The sequence below is a fragment of the Octopus sinensis genome, linkage group LG24, assembly GCF_006345805.1.
Source record: "Octopus sinensis linkage group LG24, ASM634580v1, whole genome shotgun sequence".
In the NCBI taxonomy this organism is placed as follows: Eukaryota; Metazoa; Mollusca; class Cephalopoda; order Octopoda; family Octopodidae; genus Octopus; species Octopus sinensis.
In genome coordinates, this window is record NC_043020.1 from 25534475 (window position 1) to 25556461 (window position 21987).

General features: G+C 37.8%; 1 protein-coding gene and 1 long non-coding RNA gene across 2 annotated transcripts; both read left to right on the forward strand.

Annotated features, from left to right (window-relative positions):
- Positions 1–5759: 5759 nt before the first annotated feature.
- LOC118767705 lies at positions 5760–15757 on the forward strand. The gene is made up of 4 exons (XR_005003622.1): positions 5760–6009; positions 6109–6212; positions 8995–9002; positions 15746–15757. It is a non-coding gene; the product is annotated as an uncharacterized LOC118767705 (long non-coding RNA).
- Positions 15758–16704: 947 nt separating this feature from the next.
- LOC118767827 (mucin-19-like) lies at positions 16705–17773 on the forward strand. Its single transcript, XM_036513096.1, has 2 exons — positions 16705–17263; positions 17421–17773. Exons 1-2 carry the CDS (start codon positions 16705–16707, stop codon positions 17771–17773), a joined length of 912 nt encoding a protein of 303 aa, XP_036368989.1.
- The last annotated feature ends 4214 nt before the right edge of the window (positions 17774–21987 follow it).

Below are 21987 nucleotides of genomic sequence, written 5' to 3' on the forward strand. Positions count from 1 at the left end.
GTATAGAAGTCGTGCAGGGTTTAAAATTGGACAAACAAACGGGGGGGTGCACGTAACGCCGCAATAATATAAGAATGAATGTTTTTATATATAATGAACGTGAAATACAGGAAGGGACGAACACGGAACACAGACAAATCATTCGAAGCCTTCAATCTTCAGTCAGACACCGAATCATCATAGCAAATTTCGGCTGTTCAATTCTGATATTTGCTCCAACTCGGCCAGCCCCAAGAAAAAAAACTAAGCTGTAAGCATTAGATTTCTTGGTAGAAGACAGGAATGTGAACGCACAAGACGGATGTGAATACAAGAGACGAAAACGAAATTGAAAACAGTAATGAAAAAACAAAATGTATATAACGGTGGTTGTCATACGACTTTAGACCAAATGAGACAAAACAACAACATAGCAGCTGGCGTAGAAATAATTACCGTTTCGGTAGCGGGGACACATGTTGGTCGAGATACGAAGGCCAACAGAATGGTTGAAGAAGCAGCAGGTCAGGAGAGAGAGAAAGAGAGACAGAGAGAGAGGGAATCAAAGAGGGTGGAAGGCAGGGGACAGAATCAGTGACCAAGAGAGAAGGAGAAAGAAGGGATTAAGGAGGATGGGAGGAAGAGGGGAGGAGGATGGGAGGAAGAGAGGGGAAGAATCGGAGGGCGCCAAAAAAGTTTGGTGAAGAAGCAATGGCGGGTAGTAAAAGACAGTGTGTATAGAAGTCGTGCAGGGTTAAAATTGGACAAACAAACGGGGGGGTGCACGTAACGCCGCAATAATATAAGAATGAATGTTTTTATATATAATGAACGTGAAATACAGGAAGGGACGAACACGGAACACAGACAAATCATTCGAAGCCTTCAATCTTCAGTCAGACACCGAATCATCATAGCAAATTTCGGCTGTTCAATTCTGATATTTGCTCCAACTCGGCCAGCCCCAAGAAAAAAAACTAAGCTGTAAGCATTAGATTTCTTGGTAGAAGACAGGAATGTGAACGCACAAGACGGATGTGAATACAAGAGACGAAAACGAAATTGAAAACAGTAATGAAAAAACAAAATGTATATAACGGTGGTTGTCATACGACTTTAGACCAAATGAGACAAAACAACAACATAGCAGCTGGCGTAGAAATAATTACCGTTTCGGTAGCGGGGACACATGTTGGTCGAGATACGAAGGCCAACAGAATGGTTGAAGAAGCAGCAGGTCAGGAGAGAGAGAAAGAGAGACAGAGAGAGAGGGAATCAAAGAGGGTGGAAGGCAGGGGACAGAATCAGTGACCAAGAGAGAAGGAGAAAGAAGGGATTAAGGAGGATGGGAGGAAGAGGGGAGGAGGATGGGAGGAAGAGAGGGGAAGAATCGGAGGGCGCCAAAAAAGTTTGGTGAAGAAGCAATGGCGGGTAGTAAAAGACAGTGTGTATAGAAGTCGTGCAGGGTTTAAAATTGGACAAACAAACGGGGGGGTGCACGTAACGCCGCAATAATATAAGAATGAATGTTTTTATATATAATGAACGTGAAATACAGGAAGGGACGAACACGGAACACAGACAAATCATTCGAAGCCTTATATATATATATATTCTTCTATATATTTTTCTATATATTTTTTTATTCTTTTATTTATTCTTTTATCTATTTTACCACTGACTCCTTGACCACTCCCCCAAGTATGATATTTTTGCGCTATGCCTACCCCAAAAAAGTCCCCCACCACCACCCCTTTAAACCTGCCTAAATGTATAAATGCCAATACAATTCTTGTTAACTAGCTTCCTGATGATTTCTCTTGAATGAAACAGTTCTAGTCCTGTAGAAGCTCCTTCTATATAATAAATTAATTTTACTCTGCTATGTATTGAGTACCTTATTTACTGTGGTTAACCCCGAATCAACCCGGGACCTACATATATATATATATATATATATATATATATATATAATATATATATATATATAATATATATATATAATATATATATATATATATATATATATATATATACATATATATATAAATCAATAAATGATGGGGTTGTGTTGACCGCACGTGGAGAAATGATAGGCAAGGAAAAATTATAAAATGGCAGAATTGAAGGTAAATTTTAATGAAAATGGGTGTATGGAAAATTTTGAAAAATTAACAAAATATATATATATTAATTCAAACCGGTTTTCGTCACAATGTGACTTTTCAAGAATTGTAAGGTGAAAAGAAAAACATTTTTATGATTGAGGAGGGGGAAAAAAGAAAATTACATTGTTTTTTGCAAAAAAATAATAATAAACATATACAAAAATTAAAAAATAGGTACACCGATACATTGTAAATTTTTTGTGTATCCCGAGTTCAAAGATAGTTCTTGAAAAAACTACCTTGGAGGATTGAGATCCATGTGATTAAATCCATATGCTCTTTAATTTAATTTAGGATGTCTGTTAAATGAATGTCAGACCAGGAAGTAGTTATCCAGTTCCTGTGAGTAAGGGGCGACAACTCTGTGGGGTTTTAAGCTCTTTAATTGGGGTTATCAATTTTTTGTAATAAAGGGTGTTAATAAACTTTAAATTATAAAATTATCATTTTAGCTTCATTTGCATTATCTTTTTTTATATATAATTGTTTGCTAACTTAACATTCAGATTTTAACACTTAATTTATATTGTTTTCTAATTATATAAATTTACATAAACCAATTTATAATTACATTTCAGATTGTTATGTCATATATAATAAAAATAATAATAATAATAATAATAATAATAATAATAATAATAATAATATAATAATAATAATAATAATAATATAATAATAATAATAATATAATAATAATAATAATAATATAATAATAATAATAATATAATAATAATAATAACAATAATAATAATGATAAATAAAGAATATAAGTTTTAGCTTGAAGTGATGACTGCATGATATCCTTATATATTTGTATTAGTCCATCCATGAAGAATAAGGTAGAAAAAAGAAGTATGATCAACGAGGAGTTTGCATATTAAGATGCATTTTGAATTTTTCAATAAAAAGATTCTCCTCGTTAATTCTCTCTTGTGTGGTGATTCCGTCTTTACATTGGTAGAAGGGGAATATGTAAAATTTGGGATTTTTGTCTTTAGCGCATGTGTTGATGGGAAATGTTCCAGCAGTTTCCCTTGTATTGATATTTGTGTACAAATTTAATAAGCAGATTCTCCATATTTATTCTAGTATAGTGTTTTGTCTTTTCCGAATGACATTGTATATTGTTTTTGCGACAGCGTCATGTCGCATAGCGTGGTAGCACCTTGATGACATTTTTGGGAAACTGCTAATCATAATTGTGTGATATCTTCCGCATGAATCTACATTTACGGTTGCATCTTGGAACTCCAAGGGTTTCACTGTTAATTAGGTATTTAGTAGCAGTCTCATGTTCTTGGATTGCAAATGCATAACCATCGAAATGTGATGTGATGTAGCAGTCACGAGGTCAAGAAAGGCTTCGCTTCATCTCAATGTTACTGTTATCTTCACGTTGTCAAGAAACATACTTATGCATGATATTTTTTGGTATGCTGAGGTATTCTTTGAGGTATGCTAGTCCGACTGATTTGAAGTTGTATGGAAGGTCATCAGGTACAGAGTAGTTCCTGAGGAGCTCACTTCTATCACATAAGATATTGTTTTCTCCACTTTTCGGAACTAAATGCATTTATTTTTGTGGCTGTTGTTTAGCAAGTGCAGCCTCAAAGAGACTATCTGATATTCGAAGGCTGTCTGCACCCATCTCAAGCCCGTACTTCCTTTGTCTCTTCTTAGATAGAGCTACTCAATATTATTATTTTGTGGAGATGTTAGAATCTTGTGGGTTTTAATGTTTATGGAGAGGATTCATTCTACAAACCAGTCGAGTATCCCAAATGTTGGAATCAGCACTGGTACTGCCAATGCATTGTAGGATATTGCCTTTTTGTAAGAAGAGAGTTCAGACTGCCATATTTTTCTTACTCTGGTATAATATTCTTGGGTCACTCTAGCTTTATTCACAATATCTTCGTATGATATTTTTTCATCAGTGCCTAGATACTTGTAGAATTGATTCTGTGGGACAGGAGAGATAGACAAGACAATTGGATGCACAGGATTTGTGTCTGGGGGACTGATTCTCCCCGTTTGACAATTAAATAAAAACATTTCTTCTGACCAAATTCCATTCCTATATTAGTTGGATACGTAAGTGAGTAGTTCTTTACAATCTGGACGCGATATATAAATACATACGTAAAGAAATGTCTGGAAGCACACTGACACACAAATACACATCCATGGAATCAGTTTGCCTCAGTAATTAATGCAGGTTTGAAACAGTTTAGCACAGCTTTCGACAGCCATTGAACCATTTCGATCGTGTAATTAATAATCATTGGTACAGTTTCATACTGTCAGTGATAGAATTTTGAAACAACCTGATGTTACAATCATTTACATAGTTTGATAAAGTCTTTCCATCAGGTTGATTCAACTATTGAATCGATTTCCTCTAGCCATTAAAATCAATTTGATAGGACACATGATACAGCGTGAATCAGTCAGGAATACTGAGATTTACATAACCAGCTGTATAGATTGATAGTTCCATAATGTCATCGATTTTTTGATACAAGTTCTTAGAGGCTTTGTTATTGTTCGATACAGGCATTGATCCTATTTAACAGAGGCATCGTTACTGTTTGATACATCAAACTGTTTGATACAGCATTGAATACTCTTGATGCAGGTATTACTGCCATGTGTTTGAGACACGTGACAGTAATGCTGATACAACCATTAATACAACTATACACACCTTGTTTGATACCGTTTGATATGGACATTCAGTCAGTTTGATAATGCATTTGATACAGTTTGATACAATCATTGATGCAGTTACTTCCTGAATTTGATAGAGTCACTGATACAATTTGTAAGAACCACAGATAGAAGCTGACGCTGTCATTGATGCAGTGATGGATGCTGTACGATACGACCTTAGAATCAGTCAGTTTCATTCAAACATTCAGTTAGTTTGAAACTAAGAGATATCTCATTGATACAGCAATACAATGTGATAAAACCAGTGATTTATTTGTGTTACAGTGGAAGATACAATGCGATACGGTCATTTCTGCTCATATAAGCATCTTGATACAAGCATTGATATAGAGATAGAGTTTGATAGCGTTTTGCATCCAATTTGATACAGCAGACTGATACAGACTTTCACGGTCACTGATGCATTTTCTATACAGCCATAAATACAGTGATACAGTTTGATAGAGCCTCTGTGTTGGTTATCTATGCACTTCCTCATTGAGTTATTGCCCTTCTTTACTTAGAACTCATTCTATGCTAATATCTACGACCCAAAACAACTGGGTCGTTATTGGTCCCATTGGATGATATCTTCTCCTTTAGTGACGTAAAGCCTGACTCTGTTAAGCCATTAATTATCAACCTCGCCACAAATTGCCTTCATTCAATACTCAGCCTCCATCTGCAAATGTTCATCTACTCCCATTAACAATAAATTACTAAACCTGGGCCCATAACTACCCCCACTGAACAATCATCTCTTTCTTTTAAGTTAACAATTTTTATATATAAAACAAATATTAAACCTGCCACCGAGGAACAAAATCCACTCGCACTGAACTCAATATGATACCACTGAACTATAGCCCATCCAAACCTTACTGTTGTCTTCCCCCACAAACAAATCGCTTAACCGTACTGATCTAACCAGCTACTCAGTCAGAACAACCTTCTACTATCACGAAATGTTCCCTAATACAACAACTGAGCTACCATCTACGAGAACTTCTCTCTAACTTCAATGTAACCATCATCATCCGTTACAACCACCAGTGAGTAATAAATCAACAGACATTGAGTAATATCTCCAACTACTGAATCATCTGATACAGTGGCATTGAACCACCACTGACAACAATATCGAAAACAGGTAATTAATTTGTTATATTTTAAAAAGTCGGTCTTCTCTCATCTAAATTTTTCCCAGCTGAGTTTTTAAGGATTTCACAACCTTGCTTTTCTTTTACAGAAACTGTACAAGTATCTACAACCAGAGGATGTGAAATGGTAGACCCACATACGACCACTGTATAAATAACTCTAGAATTGCCATAAAATGCAAGAACACTATCTGTAGAAACAGCTGAAACTGCTGGAACCGATGTACAACCATCGTTAGCCATTGATTCAGAAACCAGAAACTATACACTCATCGCTGAGAACTGGAACGTAAAGGGAGTTAACGGGTGCCACAGACAGTGTATAACATCGTTAAGCATTGAGCCCCAAACCTTACAATTATTGTTGTAATATCGGAACAGCATTTTAACGTCAAGGGAATAAGAAATATGGTTAAATGTTCGTAAAGCTTATACGTATGAAGGTTTGTCAATATCGTTTTCTTGCTACGTCAGACTTGGATGTTCTTACATTAAGGAGACATATATACACATGTTTTTTAAAGACAGAAAGAACACAGAAGTTGTTTCAATTATATGAATAGCTGTAGGAATCTGTACCAGTGACTGTATCAAACTGCATAGATAACCAACACAGAGGCTCTATCAAACTGTATCACTGTATTTATGGCTGTATAGAAAATGCATCAGAGACCGTGAAAGTCTGTATCAGTCTGTTGTATCAAATTGGATGCAAAACGCTATCAAACTCTATCTCTATATCAATGCTTGTATCAAGATGCTTATATGAGCAGAAATGACCGTATCGCATTGTATCTTCCACTGTAACACACATAAATCACTGGTTTTATCACATTGTATTGCTGTATCAATGAGATATCTCTTAGTTTCAAACTAACTGAATGTTTGAATGAAACTGACTGATTCTAAGGTCGTATCGTACAGCATCCATCACTGCATCAATGACAGCGTCAGCTTCTATCTGTGGTTCTTACAAATTGTATCAGTGACTCTATCAAATTCAGGAAGTAACTGCATCAATGATTGTATCAAACTGTATCAAATGCATTAGACATTTGGGTCGTAGATATTAGCATAGAATGAGTTCTAAGTAAAGAAGGGCAATAACTCAATGAGGAAGTGGGCACTTGTTCAATGGAGGTAGATGGAGTCTCAAAGGGAAAGTCGTAGATAATAGAGCAATAACTGTCCGAATGTTTTAATGTCCTCTATTGCGTTTTTTTTCCATTTTTATATTTATACTAGCAGAGATACCCGGCTTTGCCCGTGTTACAAGCAATTGAAGAATTAGAATTTTCTGTTATATTTTCTGTAATGAACTGGAATATCTATGTTTCGAATTTCATCAAAATTGGAGATGAGGGTTATTTCCCTCTTTACACCCCCCCCCCAAAAAAAAAATTGTAATCATGCCACATGTATCCCATACTGATTTTATGCGCATATTCCAAAATTCCAGTCTTATTGAACCAGTTAAAAAGATTTTGCTCCTGAAAAATGGAGGTCATGGAGCTCTAAAATGTGAGACTTAAGGGGTGGGCATCTTAATGTCAACCAGAGAAGTTGAATTGTGGAGAATCTTTTTAACTTGGGTCTTATATCTATTGTTTGAATTTCTTTGAAATAGGAAATATATGTTCGCTGGGTTTGTAAAAGAGAGCAAAGCTACAGGAAACCAAAAGCCGAATGATCACAATAAGCAATCAGCTGCACTACCCTAGTCGTTACTACTCCCAATGTAGGATTCCTCACCATCCAGGTGACAGACATAGCCGTAAGATGCATTACGAATCTATAGCAATTGGAAGGGCGTGACCCAACTGAAATAAACATTAACAACTGTGTGACGTGAGGGCTAAGGAGAAATTAATGTCTCACCTCTGGAGTTTGCAAATGACCACTATACTGATACGTAACTGGACAGAATAAATTTGCAATCTATAAATGTCTTTGAATAAGCAGTCACTCATCTGGGAAGGCCTTGAAATCAATGTTACCATCTGGGGACTATGTGTGACCCAGTGATAATAAAAAGACTGAAAGGAGGTCTGCAATCAAATAACTTTACTCAACACTTTGCAACTGAATCAGTGACAATTTATGCACCACATTGCTGAGATCACAATGTCAAAGCAAACTGTTATACTGTTGTACCATTTAATTACAAATAATGCACATCTTTTATGCTCGGGTAACCCTACAGCTTCCAAGAGCACAACTGTATTCGTTTTTGCTTAGATAAGGTGACAAAAAGGTGGGTGTTAAGTTCCCATGGAAGGGTCTTTGTAACTTGTAAGAAGATGAAATTTTATAAATATTACTTCACTTGTGTCTAATATCTATGGTTAAAATTTCATCAACAGCAAAAATATATGAATTGTCATGGGGGTTATGGCCCTTGTGCATAGAATATAATTTCCAAATTTCCTAAAGATCCATTCAGTACTTTTGACCTAGTTCTGGATCATAAAGGAAATTACTAAAATTTGGGAGTTAAGACTCCCATTAGGGTGTTATATATATATATATATATATATATAGAGAGAGAGAGAGAGAGAGAGAGAGAGATAGAGAGAGATAGATAGATAGATAGATAGATAGATAGATAGATAGATAGATAGATAGATAAATAGATAGATAGATAGATAGATATACACACATACACACACACACACATACAAAGATAAATTGATAGATACAACTGAGTGGGCAGACAAAAATATGAGACACAGCCTAGTGCTTTTTTTATGTTGATAAGCCTGGTACTTATTCTATTAGTTTGTTCTTGTGAAATCAGTAAGTTATGTGGATGTAAATAAATGAACAGCATTTGTGAAGCAGTGATGAGGGCGAAACACAGAGACATACACATAGACTTACATATATATATACATATATATATACGATTGATTTGTTTTAGTTTCTTTCTATGAAATCCATATATATTGTTGTTGGCATCCTTTTTGTCTCGGGAGACAATGGAGTTGCGCATAAAATAATCTAGTCCGGCTTTTACATTTCATGTCCTAATACATCTCCTGCTGTGGCTGTGTAGTCCTATCCTGGACAGACACTCCCTCTGGCAGGTGCCGCAAATGTAGCGAAGACTTTACCTGGCTGGTTGTAATGTCATACTTTCTTGTTGACGTCTTTTCTTGTCTTTCCATTTCTCCTCTTTCTCTATGTCACTCCTTTGTGTTCCCTCTTTTACGGTACGTCGCCAAAATCCACGGTTGCTGGCAACTGCTTCCCAGTTGGTAATATTGATGTTGCAGGCATTCATGTCCCTTTTGTAATGATAACGAGATCTCCAGTAGTTGATTTCAGAGGGGCTGACTTGGTTGCGATGGACCGAGGACCGGTATACATCCCATGGGTGTCGCCACAGTCAGCAGCTAACTATCCTGTCAATACCTATTTGCACAGCGTCTGGCAGTCAGTTGGGTTTTATTTCTTGCCTTTCCGAATTCTTCGAGTGACTTTGTAGCAGAATCACTCTTGTATTGCATCAGAACTTCACGCTTTGCTTCGATAACTGTTTCCAGCTCTGAGAGCCCAGCACTGAAACAATCTGGGTTTTGCCTTTCTCTCATGCCGAAAGTATCTATTGATGTGGTATACAAAGCTTCCCTGATATAATTCCACCTACTTTCAGCAGAGGAGGTTGGGCAGCTACTGAGGGCAACCTTGATAGAAACAGCAAAACATTTTCGCAGTGTAGGGTCCGAGGTTCTGGTAGTGTTAATGCTTGGTCGGCCCATTTTCTTGGAGTGATGGACTTTGTTAGGCAGAATCCTCATCCTGCTTCTTATTAGTGAATGATCTATGTCACAATCCGCGCTGTGGTAACGACGGGTCAGTTGAACAGAATTTCCAAAGGATCTTTGTGTAATGATGAGATCCAGCTGATGCCAGTGGTGAGATCTTGGATGTCTCCAAGATGCCTTGTGGGATGTCTTCTTGCTAAAGAATGTGTTAGTGATGCACAGGTCTCTGACCATTGTCATTCATATTGCCAATACCAAAACACATACACTTACATATATACATACATATATATACGATTGATTTGTTTTAGTTTCTTTCTATGAAATCCATATATATTGTTGTTGGCATCCTTTTTGTCTCGGGAGACAATGGAGTTGCGCATAAAATAATCTAGTCCGGCTTTTACATTTCATGTCCTAATACATCTCCTGCTGTGGCTGTGTAGTCCTATCCTGGACAGACACTCCCTCTGGCAGGTGCCGCAAATGTAGCGAAGACTTTACCTGGCTGGTTGTAATGTCATACTTTCTTGTTGACGTCTTTTCTTGTCTTTCCATTTCTCCTCTTTCTCTATGTCACTCCTTTGTGTTCCCTCTTTTACGGTACGTCGCCAAAATCCACGGTTGCTGGCAACTGCTTCCCAGTTGGTAATATTGATGTTGCAGGCATTCATGTCCCTTTTGTAATGATAACGAGATCTCCAGTAGTTGATTTCAGAGGGGCTGACTTGGTTGCGATGGACCGAGGACCGGTATACATCCCATGGGTGTCGCCACAGTCAGCAGCTAACTATCCTGTCAATACCTATTTGCACAGCGTCTGGCAGTCAGTTGGGTTTTATTTCTTGCCTTTCCGAATTCTTCGAGTGACTTTGTAGCAGAATCACTCTTGTATTGCATCAGAACTTCACGCTTTGCTTCGATAACTGTTTCCAGCTCTGAGAGCCCAGCACTGAAACAATCTGGGTTTTGCCTTTCTCTCATGCCGAAAGTATCTATTGATGTGGTATACAAAGCTTCCCTGATATAATTCCACCTACTTTCAGCAGAGGAGGTTGGGCAGCTACTGAGGGCAACCTTGATAGAAACAGCAAAACATTTTCGCAGTGTAGGGTCCGAGGTTCTGGTAGTGTTAATGCTTGGTCGGCCCATTTTCTTGGAGTGATGGACTTTGTTAGGCAGAATCCTCATCCTGCTTCTTATTAGTGAATGATCTATGTCACAATCCGCGCTGTGGTAACGACGGGTCAGTTGAACAGAATTTCCAAAGGATCTTTGTGTAATGATGAGATCCAGCTGATGCCAGTGGTGAGATCTTGGATGTCTCCAAGATGCCTTGTGGGATGTCTTCTTGCTAAAGAATGTGTTAGTGATGCACAGGTCTCTGACCATTGTCATTCATATTGCCAATACCAAAACACATACACTTACATATATACATACATATATATACGATTGATTTGTTTCAGTTCCTGTCTACGAAATTCATATATATATATATATATGTATGTATGTATACACACACACACACACACACAAAGATAAATTGATAGATACAACTGAGTGGACAAACAAAAATATGAGACACTGAGTAGTGCTTTTTTATACTTTGATAAGCCTGGTACTTATTCTATCAGTTTCTTCTTGTGAAACCAGTAAGTTATGGGGATGTAAATAAACGAACACCAGTTGTGAAGCAGTGATGAGGGATAAACACAAAGACATACACATAGACTTACATATATACATACATATATATATATACAATTGATTTCTTTCAGTTTCTGTCTACGAAATCCACTGACAAGGCTTTGGTTGGTCTGAGGCTATAGCAGAAGACACATGCCAAGTTACCACACAGTGAGACTGAACTGAGGACCATGTGTTTTGGAACCAAGTTTGTTACCACACAGCCACACCTGCACCTATTTATGTGTGTGTGTGTGGGGGGTGTATGTGTGTATGGGTGTATATATGTATGCATGCATATCTGTGTATATATATGTGTACATATTACATGTACATATATATATATATTTACATCTAGACATACATGTATACATATATGTATATCTATTGAAATACATCTATACATATACATGTATTCATATACAGCTATACATATACATCTATATATATATACTCTTTTACTCGTCTACTTGTTTCAGTCATTTGACTGCGGCCATGCTGGAGCACCGCCTTTAGTCGAGCAAATCGACCCCGGGACTTATTCTTTGTAAGCCCAGTACTTATTCTATCGGTCTCTTTTGCCGAACCGCTAAGTGACGGGGACGTTAACACACCAGCATCGGTTGTCACGCAATGCTAGGGGGACAAACACAAACACATACACACACATATATATATATATATAAATATATACGACAGGCTTCTTTCAGTTTCCGTCTACCAAAGCCACTCACAAGGCATTGGTCGGCCCGGGGCTATAGCAGAAGACACTTGCCCAAGATGCCACGCAGTGGGACTGAACCCGGGACCATGTGGTTGGTTAGCAAGCTACTTACCACACAGCCACTCCTGCGCCTATATACATGTATATATATATATATATATATATATGTATATATATATATATACATGTATATATATATATATATATACATGTATATATATATATATGTATATATAGCAAGGAAAAATTGTAAAAATGCAGAATGCTCGATTGAAAGAAAATTTTAATGAAATGAGAAAAAGAAAAAATATATAAATATATATTTATTCAAACCGGTTTTCGTCATAGTTTGACTTATCAAGAATAGTTAGGTGAAAAAGTTTTTTAAAAATGAGAAAGGGGAAAAAAAGTTGCATTGTTTTTTGCAAAAGAATAATAATAAATATGTATAAAAATTTAAAAATAAGTACTCCGATACATTGTGAGTTTGTTGTGTATCTTGAGTTTAATGATTGTTCACGAAAAAATTACCTTGAGGTATTAGGATCCAATGGGATTAAGGCCATGTATTGTTTGGTTTAATTTAGGATGTTGGCAAAACAAGAAGTAGTAGTAATTTTATATTTATTAATTTTTATACATATTTATTATTATTCTTTTGCAAAAAACAATGCAAGTTTTTTTCCCCTTTCTCATTTTTAAAAAACTTTTTCACCTAACTATTCTTGATAAGTCAAACTATGACGAAAACCGGTTTGAATAGATATATATTTATATATTTTTTCTTTTCTCATTTCATTAAAATTTTCTTTCAATCGAGCATTCTGCATTTTTACAATTTTTCCTTGCTTATCATTTCTCCACGTGCGGTCAACACAACCCCACCATTTATTGCTATGTATATATATATATATATATATATATATTATATATATATATATACATATATATAGATCTATATGTATACATCTATATATATATATATATATATATATATATATATATATATATATATATATATATATATATATATATATATATATATATATATACATATACATGTAAATTTAAATTTATATATATATCACTTTCACTTCACTTTGACCGACCAGTCCATCAGGCATCCATTTGACACTGCTGGTCACAGCACGCTGTCCACTCCTCTCTGGATCGCGCCTTTCACATCCACGTGATCCCAATCGTCCTCTTGAAATTGTAACTCCACCGTCGTGGAGGTCTTCCGGGTGGTCTTTTCCGCTCACGCGGGTACCACTCGACAACTCCGTGCGTCCACCGATTATCGGTGAGCCGGGCGACGTGTCCAGCCCATCTATACTTGCTGCGAGTATACTCTGCGATCACATCTCTTACGCCGGACTTCATTCTGATGATGTTGCTATTTATGTGCTCTCTCAACGAGATACCAAGCATTGACCTTTCCATGGCTCTTTGAGCCGTTATCAGTCTTTGCTCTTCTCTCTTTGTGGTAGCCCATGTTTCACTACCATATAACATTGCAGGCAGAACTGCACTGTTAATGAGGTTGGCGCGGGTGGTCCTGTCCAACCTTTCCTTGAGCACATCCCTTATGCCATTGAACGCCTTCCATCCGGCCCTTACTCTCCGTGAGATCTCCTTTTTGATATACCGGCAATATATATATATATATATATATATATATATATATATATATATATAATATATATATATATATATATATATATATATATATATACATGTAAATTTAAATTTAAAATAATAAGGATAAGAAATTGAATATTAATTTGATTAATATGAATTGAAAACCAGTGGTGTAGCATATAAGACCATAGCGGATCTTCTTCTAGCAAAATGGATGTCCACTGTTAGTGGTTCGTCCCTCTTATATAATAGTTTGACTTTAATAGTTTCAGTATTAAAGTGAAAGTATCTGAAATTACAATAGAGAGATGTTTTCTTTCACTTTTAACACGTAATACTGAAATAGTGAAGACATGATATTGCTGTGGGCTCGCCCTAGGCAAGAAGTTAAACATTTTTTTTTTTTGCCTTAAGTAAGGCATGTGTAAAATTTGAATGAAAATTGGTTGTGTAGTTCTCAAGTTTTAGGGATTCACACAGACAGAAACACACACACACACATTCTCAGTTTTATATAGAGAGATTTATATAGATACATATATATCAGTATATCTACCTATTTACGTATTTCTTTCCTCTCTCTATTTCTTTGTTTCTCCCTCTCCCTCTCTCCCTTCCCACTCTTGACTCATGCTCGTTGTATTCCATAACAGCTTAAGTACCGGGATTATTTTCATCCACGCATTATTGCGAGTTACAGCGAGATTCCCCATTGACGTATAGTAAAGATTCGGTGGCAAATAAGAAAGGTGTTTGAAATCAAATCGGGAATATGAACATATAAAAATCGAAGGCTTAGATGTGTCCCATAAGCCGGTAAGAAACATGAAAGAGTGCCCTATGTTAGCAAATTAAGTGCGAGTTAACGTAGTCGTTGTCACAGATTTCCCACCCTGGATCCAGCGGAACATTGAGGATATAGTAACTGGACACAAAGCAGGCTATCCCAGCATTGTGTACAGGTTTCAGCCGAAAAAAGAAAATACAAGACAAACGTAAGATAATATGTTGTACCCAAGAAGACATGTTAGTTGTTGTACGAAACCAAAACCTAACTAAACAGAGCAACACAATCGCAGATAATTAAATTAGTCCAAACCACACACTCATATGCCTCTCTCCATGGGAAGAACTGTGAAAAATCACTTCACAGTCTCCCCTGAGATTGTAGCCATGACACACAGTTTCACCATTTATCCCATCAACCATTATTGGGATTAGGAGGGGTAGAGTGTTTACAAACATACCTGAATTACTTGTCAGCTATTCCAGTCGATGATGATAGTATGATATCACTCCAAATAAGAATATTTCGGGCAGCGATAATGGGATATAGTAGGCATGACATCGCTTAGTTGTGCAGTAATTGAGTGCAGTCGCGAAATTCTTGTGGTATATTCTGCAGATGTGCCGGTTGATTGCACAACTGACGAAGTCGGACGAGAAGGACTCTGGCTGGTTGTGCACCAATTGTTTGGGCAGATATTATAGGTGATGATGCAGTTGTTGTAGTTGATTGCGAAGTTATTGTTGATTATACACATGACGTGGTCACTTGATGTGTTTGGCCGTCCATTACTTATGCGTAATTGTGCAACCTGTTATGGCTCGCTGCAGCTGGCTATGCAAATGTGGCTGGTTGTGCAAATGCAGTTATTGTTAGTGTACAGGTGTTGTGCACGTTTGTCCGTTGTAGGATATGCAGTAACAACTGCAGCACGTGCAGTCATTGAAACTGCTAATGCAGTGAAGATGGTTCTGGTGCAGTTGTTGTTGTTGATCGCTCACCAGGAGTTGTTTTGGGCTGTCCGCTTACAGCCATTGGCGGTGTAGTGTATTTGGCTGAGCAGTTGCTATGTTAGGTTGTGCAGCTGTTGCGTTTGGTTATGCCGTAGTGATGTTTAGTTTCGCAGTACAGTGGTTGTGTTTGGTTGTGCAGTTCTTGTGTTCGGTTGTACAGTTGTTGTATTTGATTATAGAATTGTTTTGTTTCGCTGTGCAGTGGTTGTGTTCGATTGTACAGTTATTGTGTTTGGCTGTGCAGTGGCTGTGTTTCAATGTGCAGTTCTTGTGTTAAGTTGTACAGTTGCTGTGTTTGGTTATGCAACAGTGGTGTTTGGTTGTAGAATTGTTTTGTTTCGCTGTGCAGTGGTTGTGTTTGGTCGTGCGGTTGTTGTGTTCGGTTGTGCAGTGGTTGTGTTCGGTTGTGCAGTATCATGCAGTTGTGTTTGGTTGTGCAGTTCTTGCGTTTGTTTGTGCAGTGGTTGTGTTTGTTTGTACAGTTGTTAAGTTTTTTGTGCAGTTGTTCTGCTTTTCTGTGGACTTTTGTATATTTGCGAAGTTGTGTTTCATTGTGCACTTGCTGTGCATGGTCCAGCAGCTGTTGTGTTTGGTTGTGTTTGAATGAGAAGCTGTTGTAATTACTTGCGAAGTTAATGTAGTTGGTTGAGCAGTTCTTTGTCTAAGGTTGTGAAGTTGAGATGTGTGGTAGCACAGTTGTTGTGTTTAGGTGTGTAGTTGTAAAGTTTGGCTGTGCTGTTAAGATAGTATTCCTTGTATAGATGTTAAGACGCACAGATGTGTTACGTTCTGCAGTTAATATGATTGTTTGTGTATTGAGGTGGATGTTTGTGCAGTTATCGTCATTAGTTGTGCAGCTGAGGAGAATTATCATGCAGTTGTTTGTTGAGCTAGTGTAGATGTTTGTGCAGCAGATGTTGATCGTTGTTCAGCTGGTGCTATTAGTTGTTCAGCTCATGTTCTTCGTTGTTCAGATGCGGTTATTGGTTGTTCAGTTGGGTTCACGGCTGTTCAGCTAGTGCTATTGCTTTTTTCAACTGTTGTTCTTGGTTGTTGAGCTAGTGATGTTCTTTGGTTGCTCAGTTGGTGTTGTTGGTTCTTTAGCAGCTGTTGTGGGTCGTTCGGCGGGTGTTGTAGTTTATTCAGCAGCTGTTTTTGGTTGTTCAGCTGGTGTTATTGGTTGTTCTGCTTCTGTTGTCGGTTGTTCTGATGGTGTTGTTGGCTGTTTAATTGGTACTATTTGTTGTTCAGTTGATGTTATTGGTTGCTCAGTTGGTGCTGTTGGTTGTTTAGCAGATGTTGTTGGTTGTTCAGCTCGTATACTTGATTGTCCAGTAAGGGCTGTCGGTTATTCAACTGGTGCTGCTGGTTGTTCAGCAGCCATTGTTAATTGTTCGGCTGAAGTTGTTGGTTGTTTAGCTTCTGTTGTCGGTTGTTCAGCTGGTGTTGTTGGGTATGCAGCATCTGTTGTTGGTTGTTCAGCTGGTGGTGCTTGTTGTTCAGCTGGTATTGTTTATTCAGTCGGCATTGTCAGATGTTCAGCTGGTATTGTCGGTTCTTCAACTGATGTTGTTTGTCGTTCAGCTAGTGTTGTTGATTGTTGCCGCTTGTTCAGCTGGTGTTGTTGGTTGTTCTGCAGCAGTTGCTAATTACTCAGTATCTGTTGTTGGTTGTACAGCTGGTGTTGTATGTTCAGCTGTTGTTCTTGGTTGTTGAGCTAGTGCTGTTGGTTGTTCAGCTGGTGTTGTTGGTTGTTCATCAGCTGTTCTTGGTTTTTCAGCAATTGTTGTTTGTTGTTCTGCTGGAGTGGTTGGTTGTTCACCTGCTGTTGTTGGCTGTTCAGATAGTGTTGCTGGTTGTTCTGCTTGGGTTGTCAGTTGTTCATCTGGTGTCGCTGGTTGTTCAGCTGGTATTGATGTTTATTCAGCTAGTGTTGCTGTTTGTTCAGGTGGTGTTCTTGGTTGTTCAACTCCTGATTTTGTTTGTTCACATGCGGTTGTTGATAGTTCAGCTGGTATTGTTAGTTGCTCAGCTGTTGTTCTTGCTTGTTCAGATAATGTTGTCAGCTGTTCCGCTGGTGTTGTTGGCTGTTCAGTTGGCGTTGTTTGTTTGGCTACTGTTCTTGACTGTTGATTGTTCAGCTGGTGTTTTTGACTGTTGATTGTTCAGCTGGTGTTGTTAATTGTTCGAAATATGTTGTTGGTTGTTCAGTGGCTGTTGTTGTTTGTTCGACTGGTATTGTTTTATGTTTATCGGGCGATTTTGGTTCTTCAGCTGTTGTTTGTTGTTCACTTGATGTGGTTTGTTGTTCCGCTTGTGTACTTGGTTGTTCAATTGATGATGTCTGTCGGTCAGATCATTTTGTGTGTTGTTCAGCTTCTGTTATTGATTCTTCAGCTGGTGTTGTTCGCTGTTCAGTTGGTGTTGCTGGTTGCTCAGCTAGTGTTGACGGTTTTTCAACTATTGTTGTCTGTTGTTCGGCTGATGTTATCAGCTGTTGTTGGCCGTTCAGCTGGTATTGTTTGTTCAGCCGATGTTGTTCGTTATTCAGTTGGTGTTTTTTGGTTGTTCAACGGCTGTTTTCGGTTGTTCAACTGGTGTTGTTGATCGTTCAGCTGGTATTGTCTGTTGCTCTGCAGCGGATTGTTGTTTCGTCCGCTGGTGTTGTTTATTGTTCAGCTTGTGTTGTCTGTCGTTCAGCTAGTTTTGTCGGTTGTTCAGCTTGTGCTGTCGCTGATTCAGCTGGTGTTGTTTGTTGTTCAGTGGTGCTGTCCGTTGTCAGGTTATTGTTGTCTGTTGTCGGCTGTTCAGGTAGTGTTGTTATTGGTTGTTGAACTATTATTATTTTTTATTTAACTGGTGTTGTTTGTTATTCATGAGCTGTTGTTGGTTGTTCAGTAGCGGTTGCTGGCTGTGCAGCTGTTTTTGTTGTTTTTTTTTTGTTTTTTAGCTGATGTTCTCTGTTGTTCCGCTGCGGTTGTTGGTTGCTCAGCTGGTGCTATTCATTGTTCAGTTCGTGGTTTTGGTCCTTCAGCTGGTGTTGGTCATTGTTCAGCAGCTGTCTTTCGTTGCTCAAAAGGATTTGTTGGTTGTTCAGCTGGTGTGGTTTGTTGTTTAGCCAGTGTTGTTGATTGCTCAGCTGTTGTTGTTGATTTTCATCAGCTGTTGTTGCTTGTTCAGCTGGTATTGGCTCTTGTTTTGCAGTGATTTTTGGTTGTTCAGTAGCTGTTGTTTGTTGTTCACCTTCTCTTGTTCGTTGTTCACCTTCTCTTGTTTGTTGTTCGTTGTTCATTACCTGCTGTTGGTTGTTCAGCAGCATTTGCTGGTTGTTCACCTTGTGTTGTTTGTTATTCAGTTGGTGTTCTTGGTTGTTCACTTGGTGAGGTTTGTCGTTCAGGTAGTTTGGTGTGTTCTTCAGCTTCTGTTGTCGACTGTTCAACTGCTGCTGTTGGCTATTTATTCAGTAGTTGTTATTGGTCGTTAAGCGAGTATTGTTGCTTGTTCAGATATTGATGTTTCTTTTCCTGCTGCTGTCGTTAGTTGTTCGAGTGATGTTGTTTGCTGTTCAGCTGTTGTTACTGGCTGTTCAACTGGTGTTGTTGTTCTAATTGAGCTGTCGATATTTCATCTGGTGTCGTTGGTTCTTCAGCAGCTCTTGATAGTTCTTTATCTGGTGGTTTTGTTGTTCAGCTGGTGGTGTTGTTGTTCAGCTGGTGGTGTTGTTGCTTGCTTGATTATTGTTGTTGGTTGTTCAGCCGGTGTGGTCGATTGTTCAGCATATGTTTCTTTGTTGCTCAGCAGCTATTGTCGGTTGTTCACCTTGCATCGCTGGTTGGGCAGCAGCTTTTGTTAGTTGTTCATTGGGTGTTGTTGGCTGTTCAGCTGTTATTGTCGATTGTACATCTGGTTTTGTACATTGTTCAGCAGCTATAGTTAGTTGTTCAGCTAGTGTTGTTGGTTTTTCAGTAGTTATTGTTAGTTGTTAAGCTAGTGGTGTTGGTTGTACAGAAGTCCTGTAGGTTACTCAGCTGCTGCCTTCTGTTGTTCAGAAGGTATTATCGGTTGTTCATCTGGTGTTGTTGACTGTTCAGAATCTGCTACAGGTAGATTAGCGACAGTTTTTTGCTGTTCCAATAGTGTTGTTTGCAGTTCAGCTGCTGTTGTTTGATGTTCAGATTTGGTTGTTGGTTGTTTCGCAAGTGTGGTTCATTCTTCAGCAGATGTTGCTCGTTGTTCAGATGGTGATTCTAGCTGTTCAGGTACTGTTGTTAGTTCTCCACATTGTGTTGTCGGTTGTTCAGCATGTGTGATTCGGATTTAAGCACCAATGGTTGGTTTGTAAGCTAATGTTCTACGTATTTTAGAAGCTGTAGTAAATTCAGCTATTCTTGCCGGTCGTTCTGCTGCAATTGTCGCTTATTCGTCTGTTGTTGCTGATTGATCAGCAGCTGTTGTTAGTTCTTTAGCGACTGTTGTGAACTGTACGGATTTTACTGTTGTTGTTGTTGGTTCTTCAGCTTTTACTGTTGTTATTGGTTCTTCAGCTTTTAATGTTGTTATTGGTTCTTCAGATTTTACAGTTGTTGTTGGTTCTTCAGCTTTTACTGTTGTTGTTGGTTCTCCAGATTTTACTGTTGTTGTTGGTTCTTCAGCTTTTACTGTTGAGGGTTCTTCAGATTTTACTATTGTTGATGGTTCTTCAGATTTTACTCTTGTTGTTGGTTCTTCAGCTGTTACTGTTGTTGATGGTTCTTCAGATTTTACTGTTAATGCTTCTTCAGCTTTTACTGTTGTTGTTGGTCCTTCAGCTTTTACTGTTGTTGATGGTTCTCCAGGTTTTACTGTTGTTGTTGGTTCTTCAGCTTTTACTGTTGATGGTTCTTCAGATTTTACTATTGTTGATGGTTCTTCAGATTTTACTGACGTTGTTGGTTTTTCAGCTTTTACTGTTGTTATTGGTTCTTCAGCATTTACAGTTGTTGTTGGTTCTTCAGATTTTACTGTTGTTGTTGGTTCTTCAGATTTTACTGTTGTTGTTGGTTCTTCAGATTTTACTATTGTTGATGGATCTTCAGACGTTACCGTTGTTGGCTCTTCAGCTTTTGCTGTTGTTGTTCGTTCTTCAGCTTTTACTGTTGTTGTTCGTTCTTCAGCTTTTACTGTTGTTGTTGGTTCTTCAGATTTTACTGTTGTTGTTGGTTCTTCAGATTTTACTATTATTGACTTTACTGTTGTTGTTGGTTCTTCAGGTTTTACTGTTGTTGTTGGTTCTTCAGCTTTTACTTTGATGGTTCTTCAGATTTTACTATTGTTGATGGTTCTTCAGATTTTACTGTTGTTGTTGGTTCTTCAGCTGTTACTATTGTTGATGGTTCTTCAGATTTTACTGTTATTGGTTCTTCAGCTTTTACTGTTGTTGTTGGTTCTTCAGCTTTTACTGCTGTTGTTGGTTCTTCAGATTTTACAATTGTTGATGGTTCTTCAGCTTTTACTGTTGTTGTTGGTTCTTCAGCTTTTACAGTTGTTGTTGGTTCTTCCGGTTTTACACTTGTTGTTGGTTCTTCAGCTTTTACTCTTGTTGCTCGTTCTTAAGGTTTTACTGTTGTTGTTGGTTAGTCAGCTTTTACTGTTGATGGTTCTTCAGATTTTACTATTGTTGATGGTTCTTCAAATTTTACTGTTGTTGTTAGTTCTTCAGCTGTTACTGTTGTTGATGGTTCTTCAGATTTTACTGTTATTGGTTCTTCAGCTTTTACTGTTGTTGATGGTTCTTCAGCTTTTACTGTTGTTGATGGTTCTTCAGCTTTTACTGCAGATGGTTCTCCAGATTTTACTATTGTTGATGGTTCTTCAGATTTTACTGTCGTTGTTGGTTCCTCAGCTTTTAATGTTGTTATTGGTTCTTCAGCTTTTACCGTTGTTGTTGGTTCTTCAGATATTACTGTTGTTGTTGGTTCTTCAGATTTTACTGTTGTTGTTGGTTCTTCAGATTTTAGTATTATTGATGGTTCCTCAGACGTTACCGTTGTTGGTTCATCAGCTTTTACTATTGTTGTTGGGTCTTCAGCCTTTACTGTTGTTTATGGTACTTCAGCTTTTACTGTTGTTGTTGGTTCTTCAGATTTTACTGTTGTTGTTGGTTCTTCAGATTTTACTATTGTTGATGGTTCTTCAGACTTTACTGTTGTTGGTTCTTCAGCTTTTACTGTTGTTGTTGGATATTCAGATTTTACTGTTGTTGTTGGTTCTTCAGCTTTTACTGTTGTTGTTGGTTCTTCAGATTTTACTTTTATTGTTGGTTCTTCAGATTTTACTGTTGTTATTGGTTCTTCAGATTTTACTGTTGT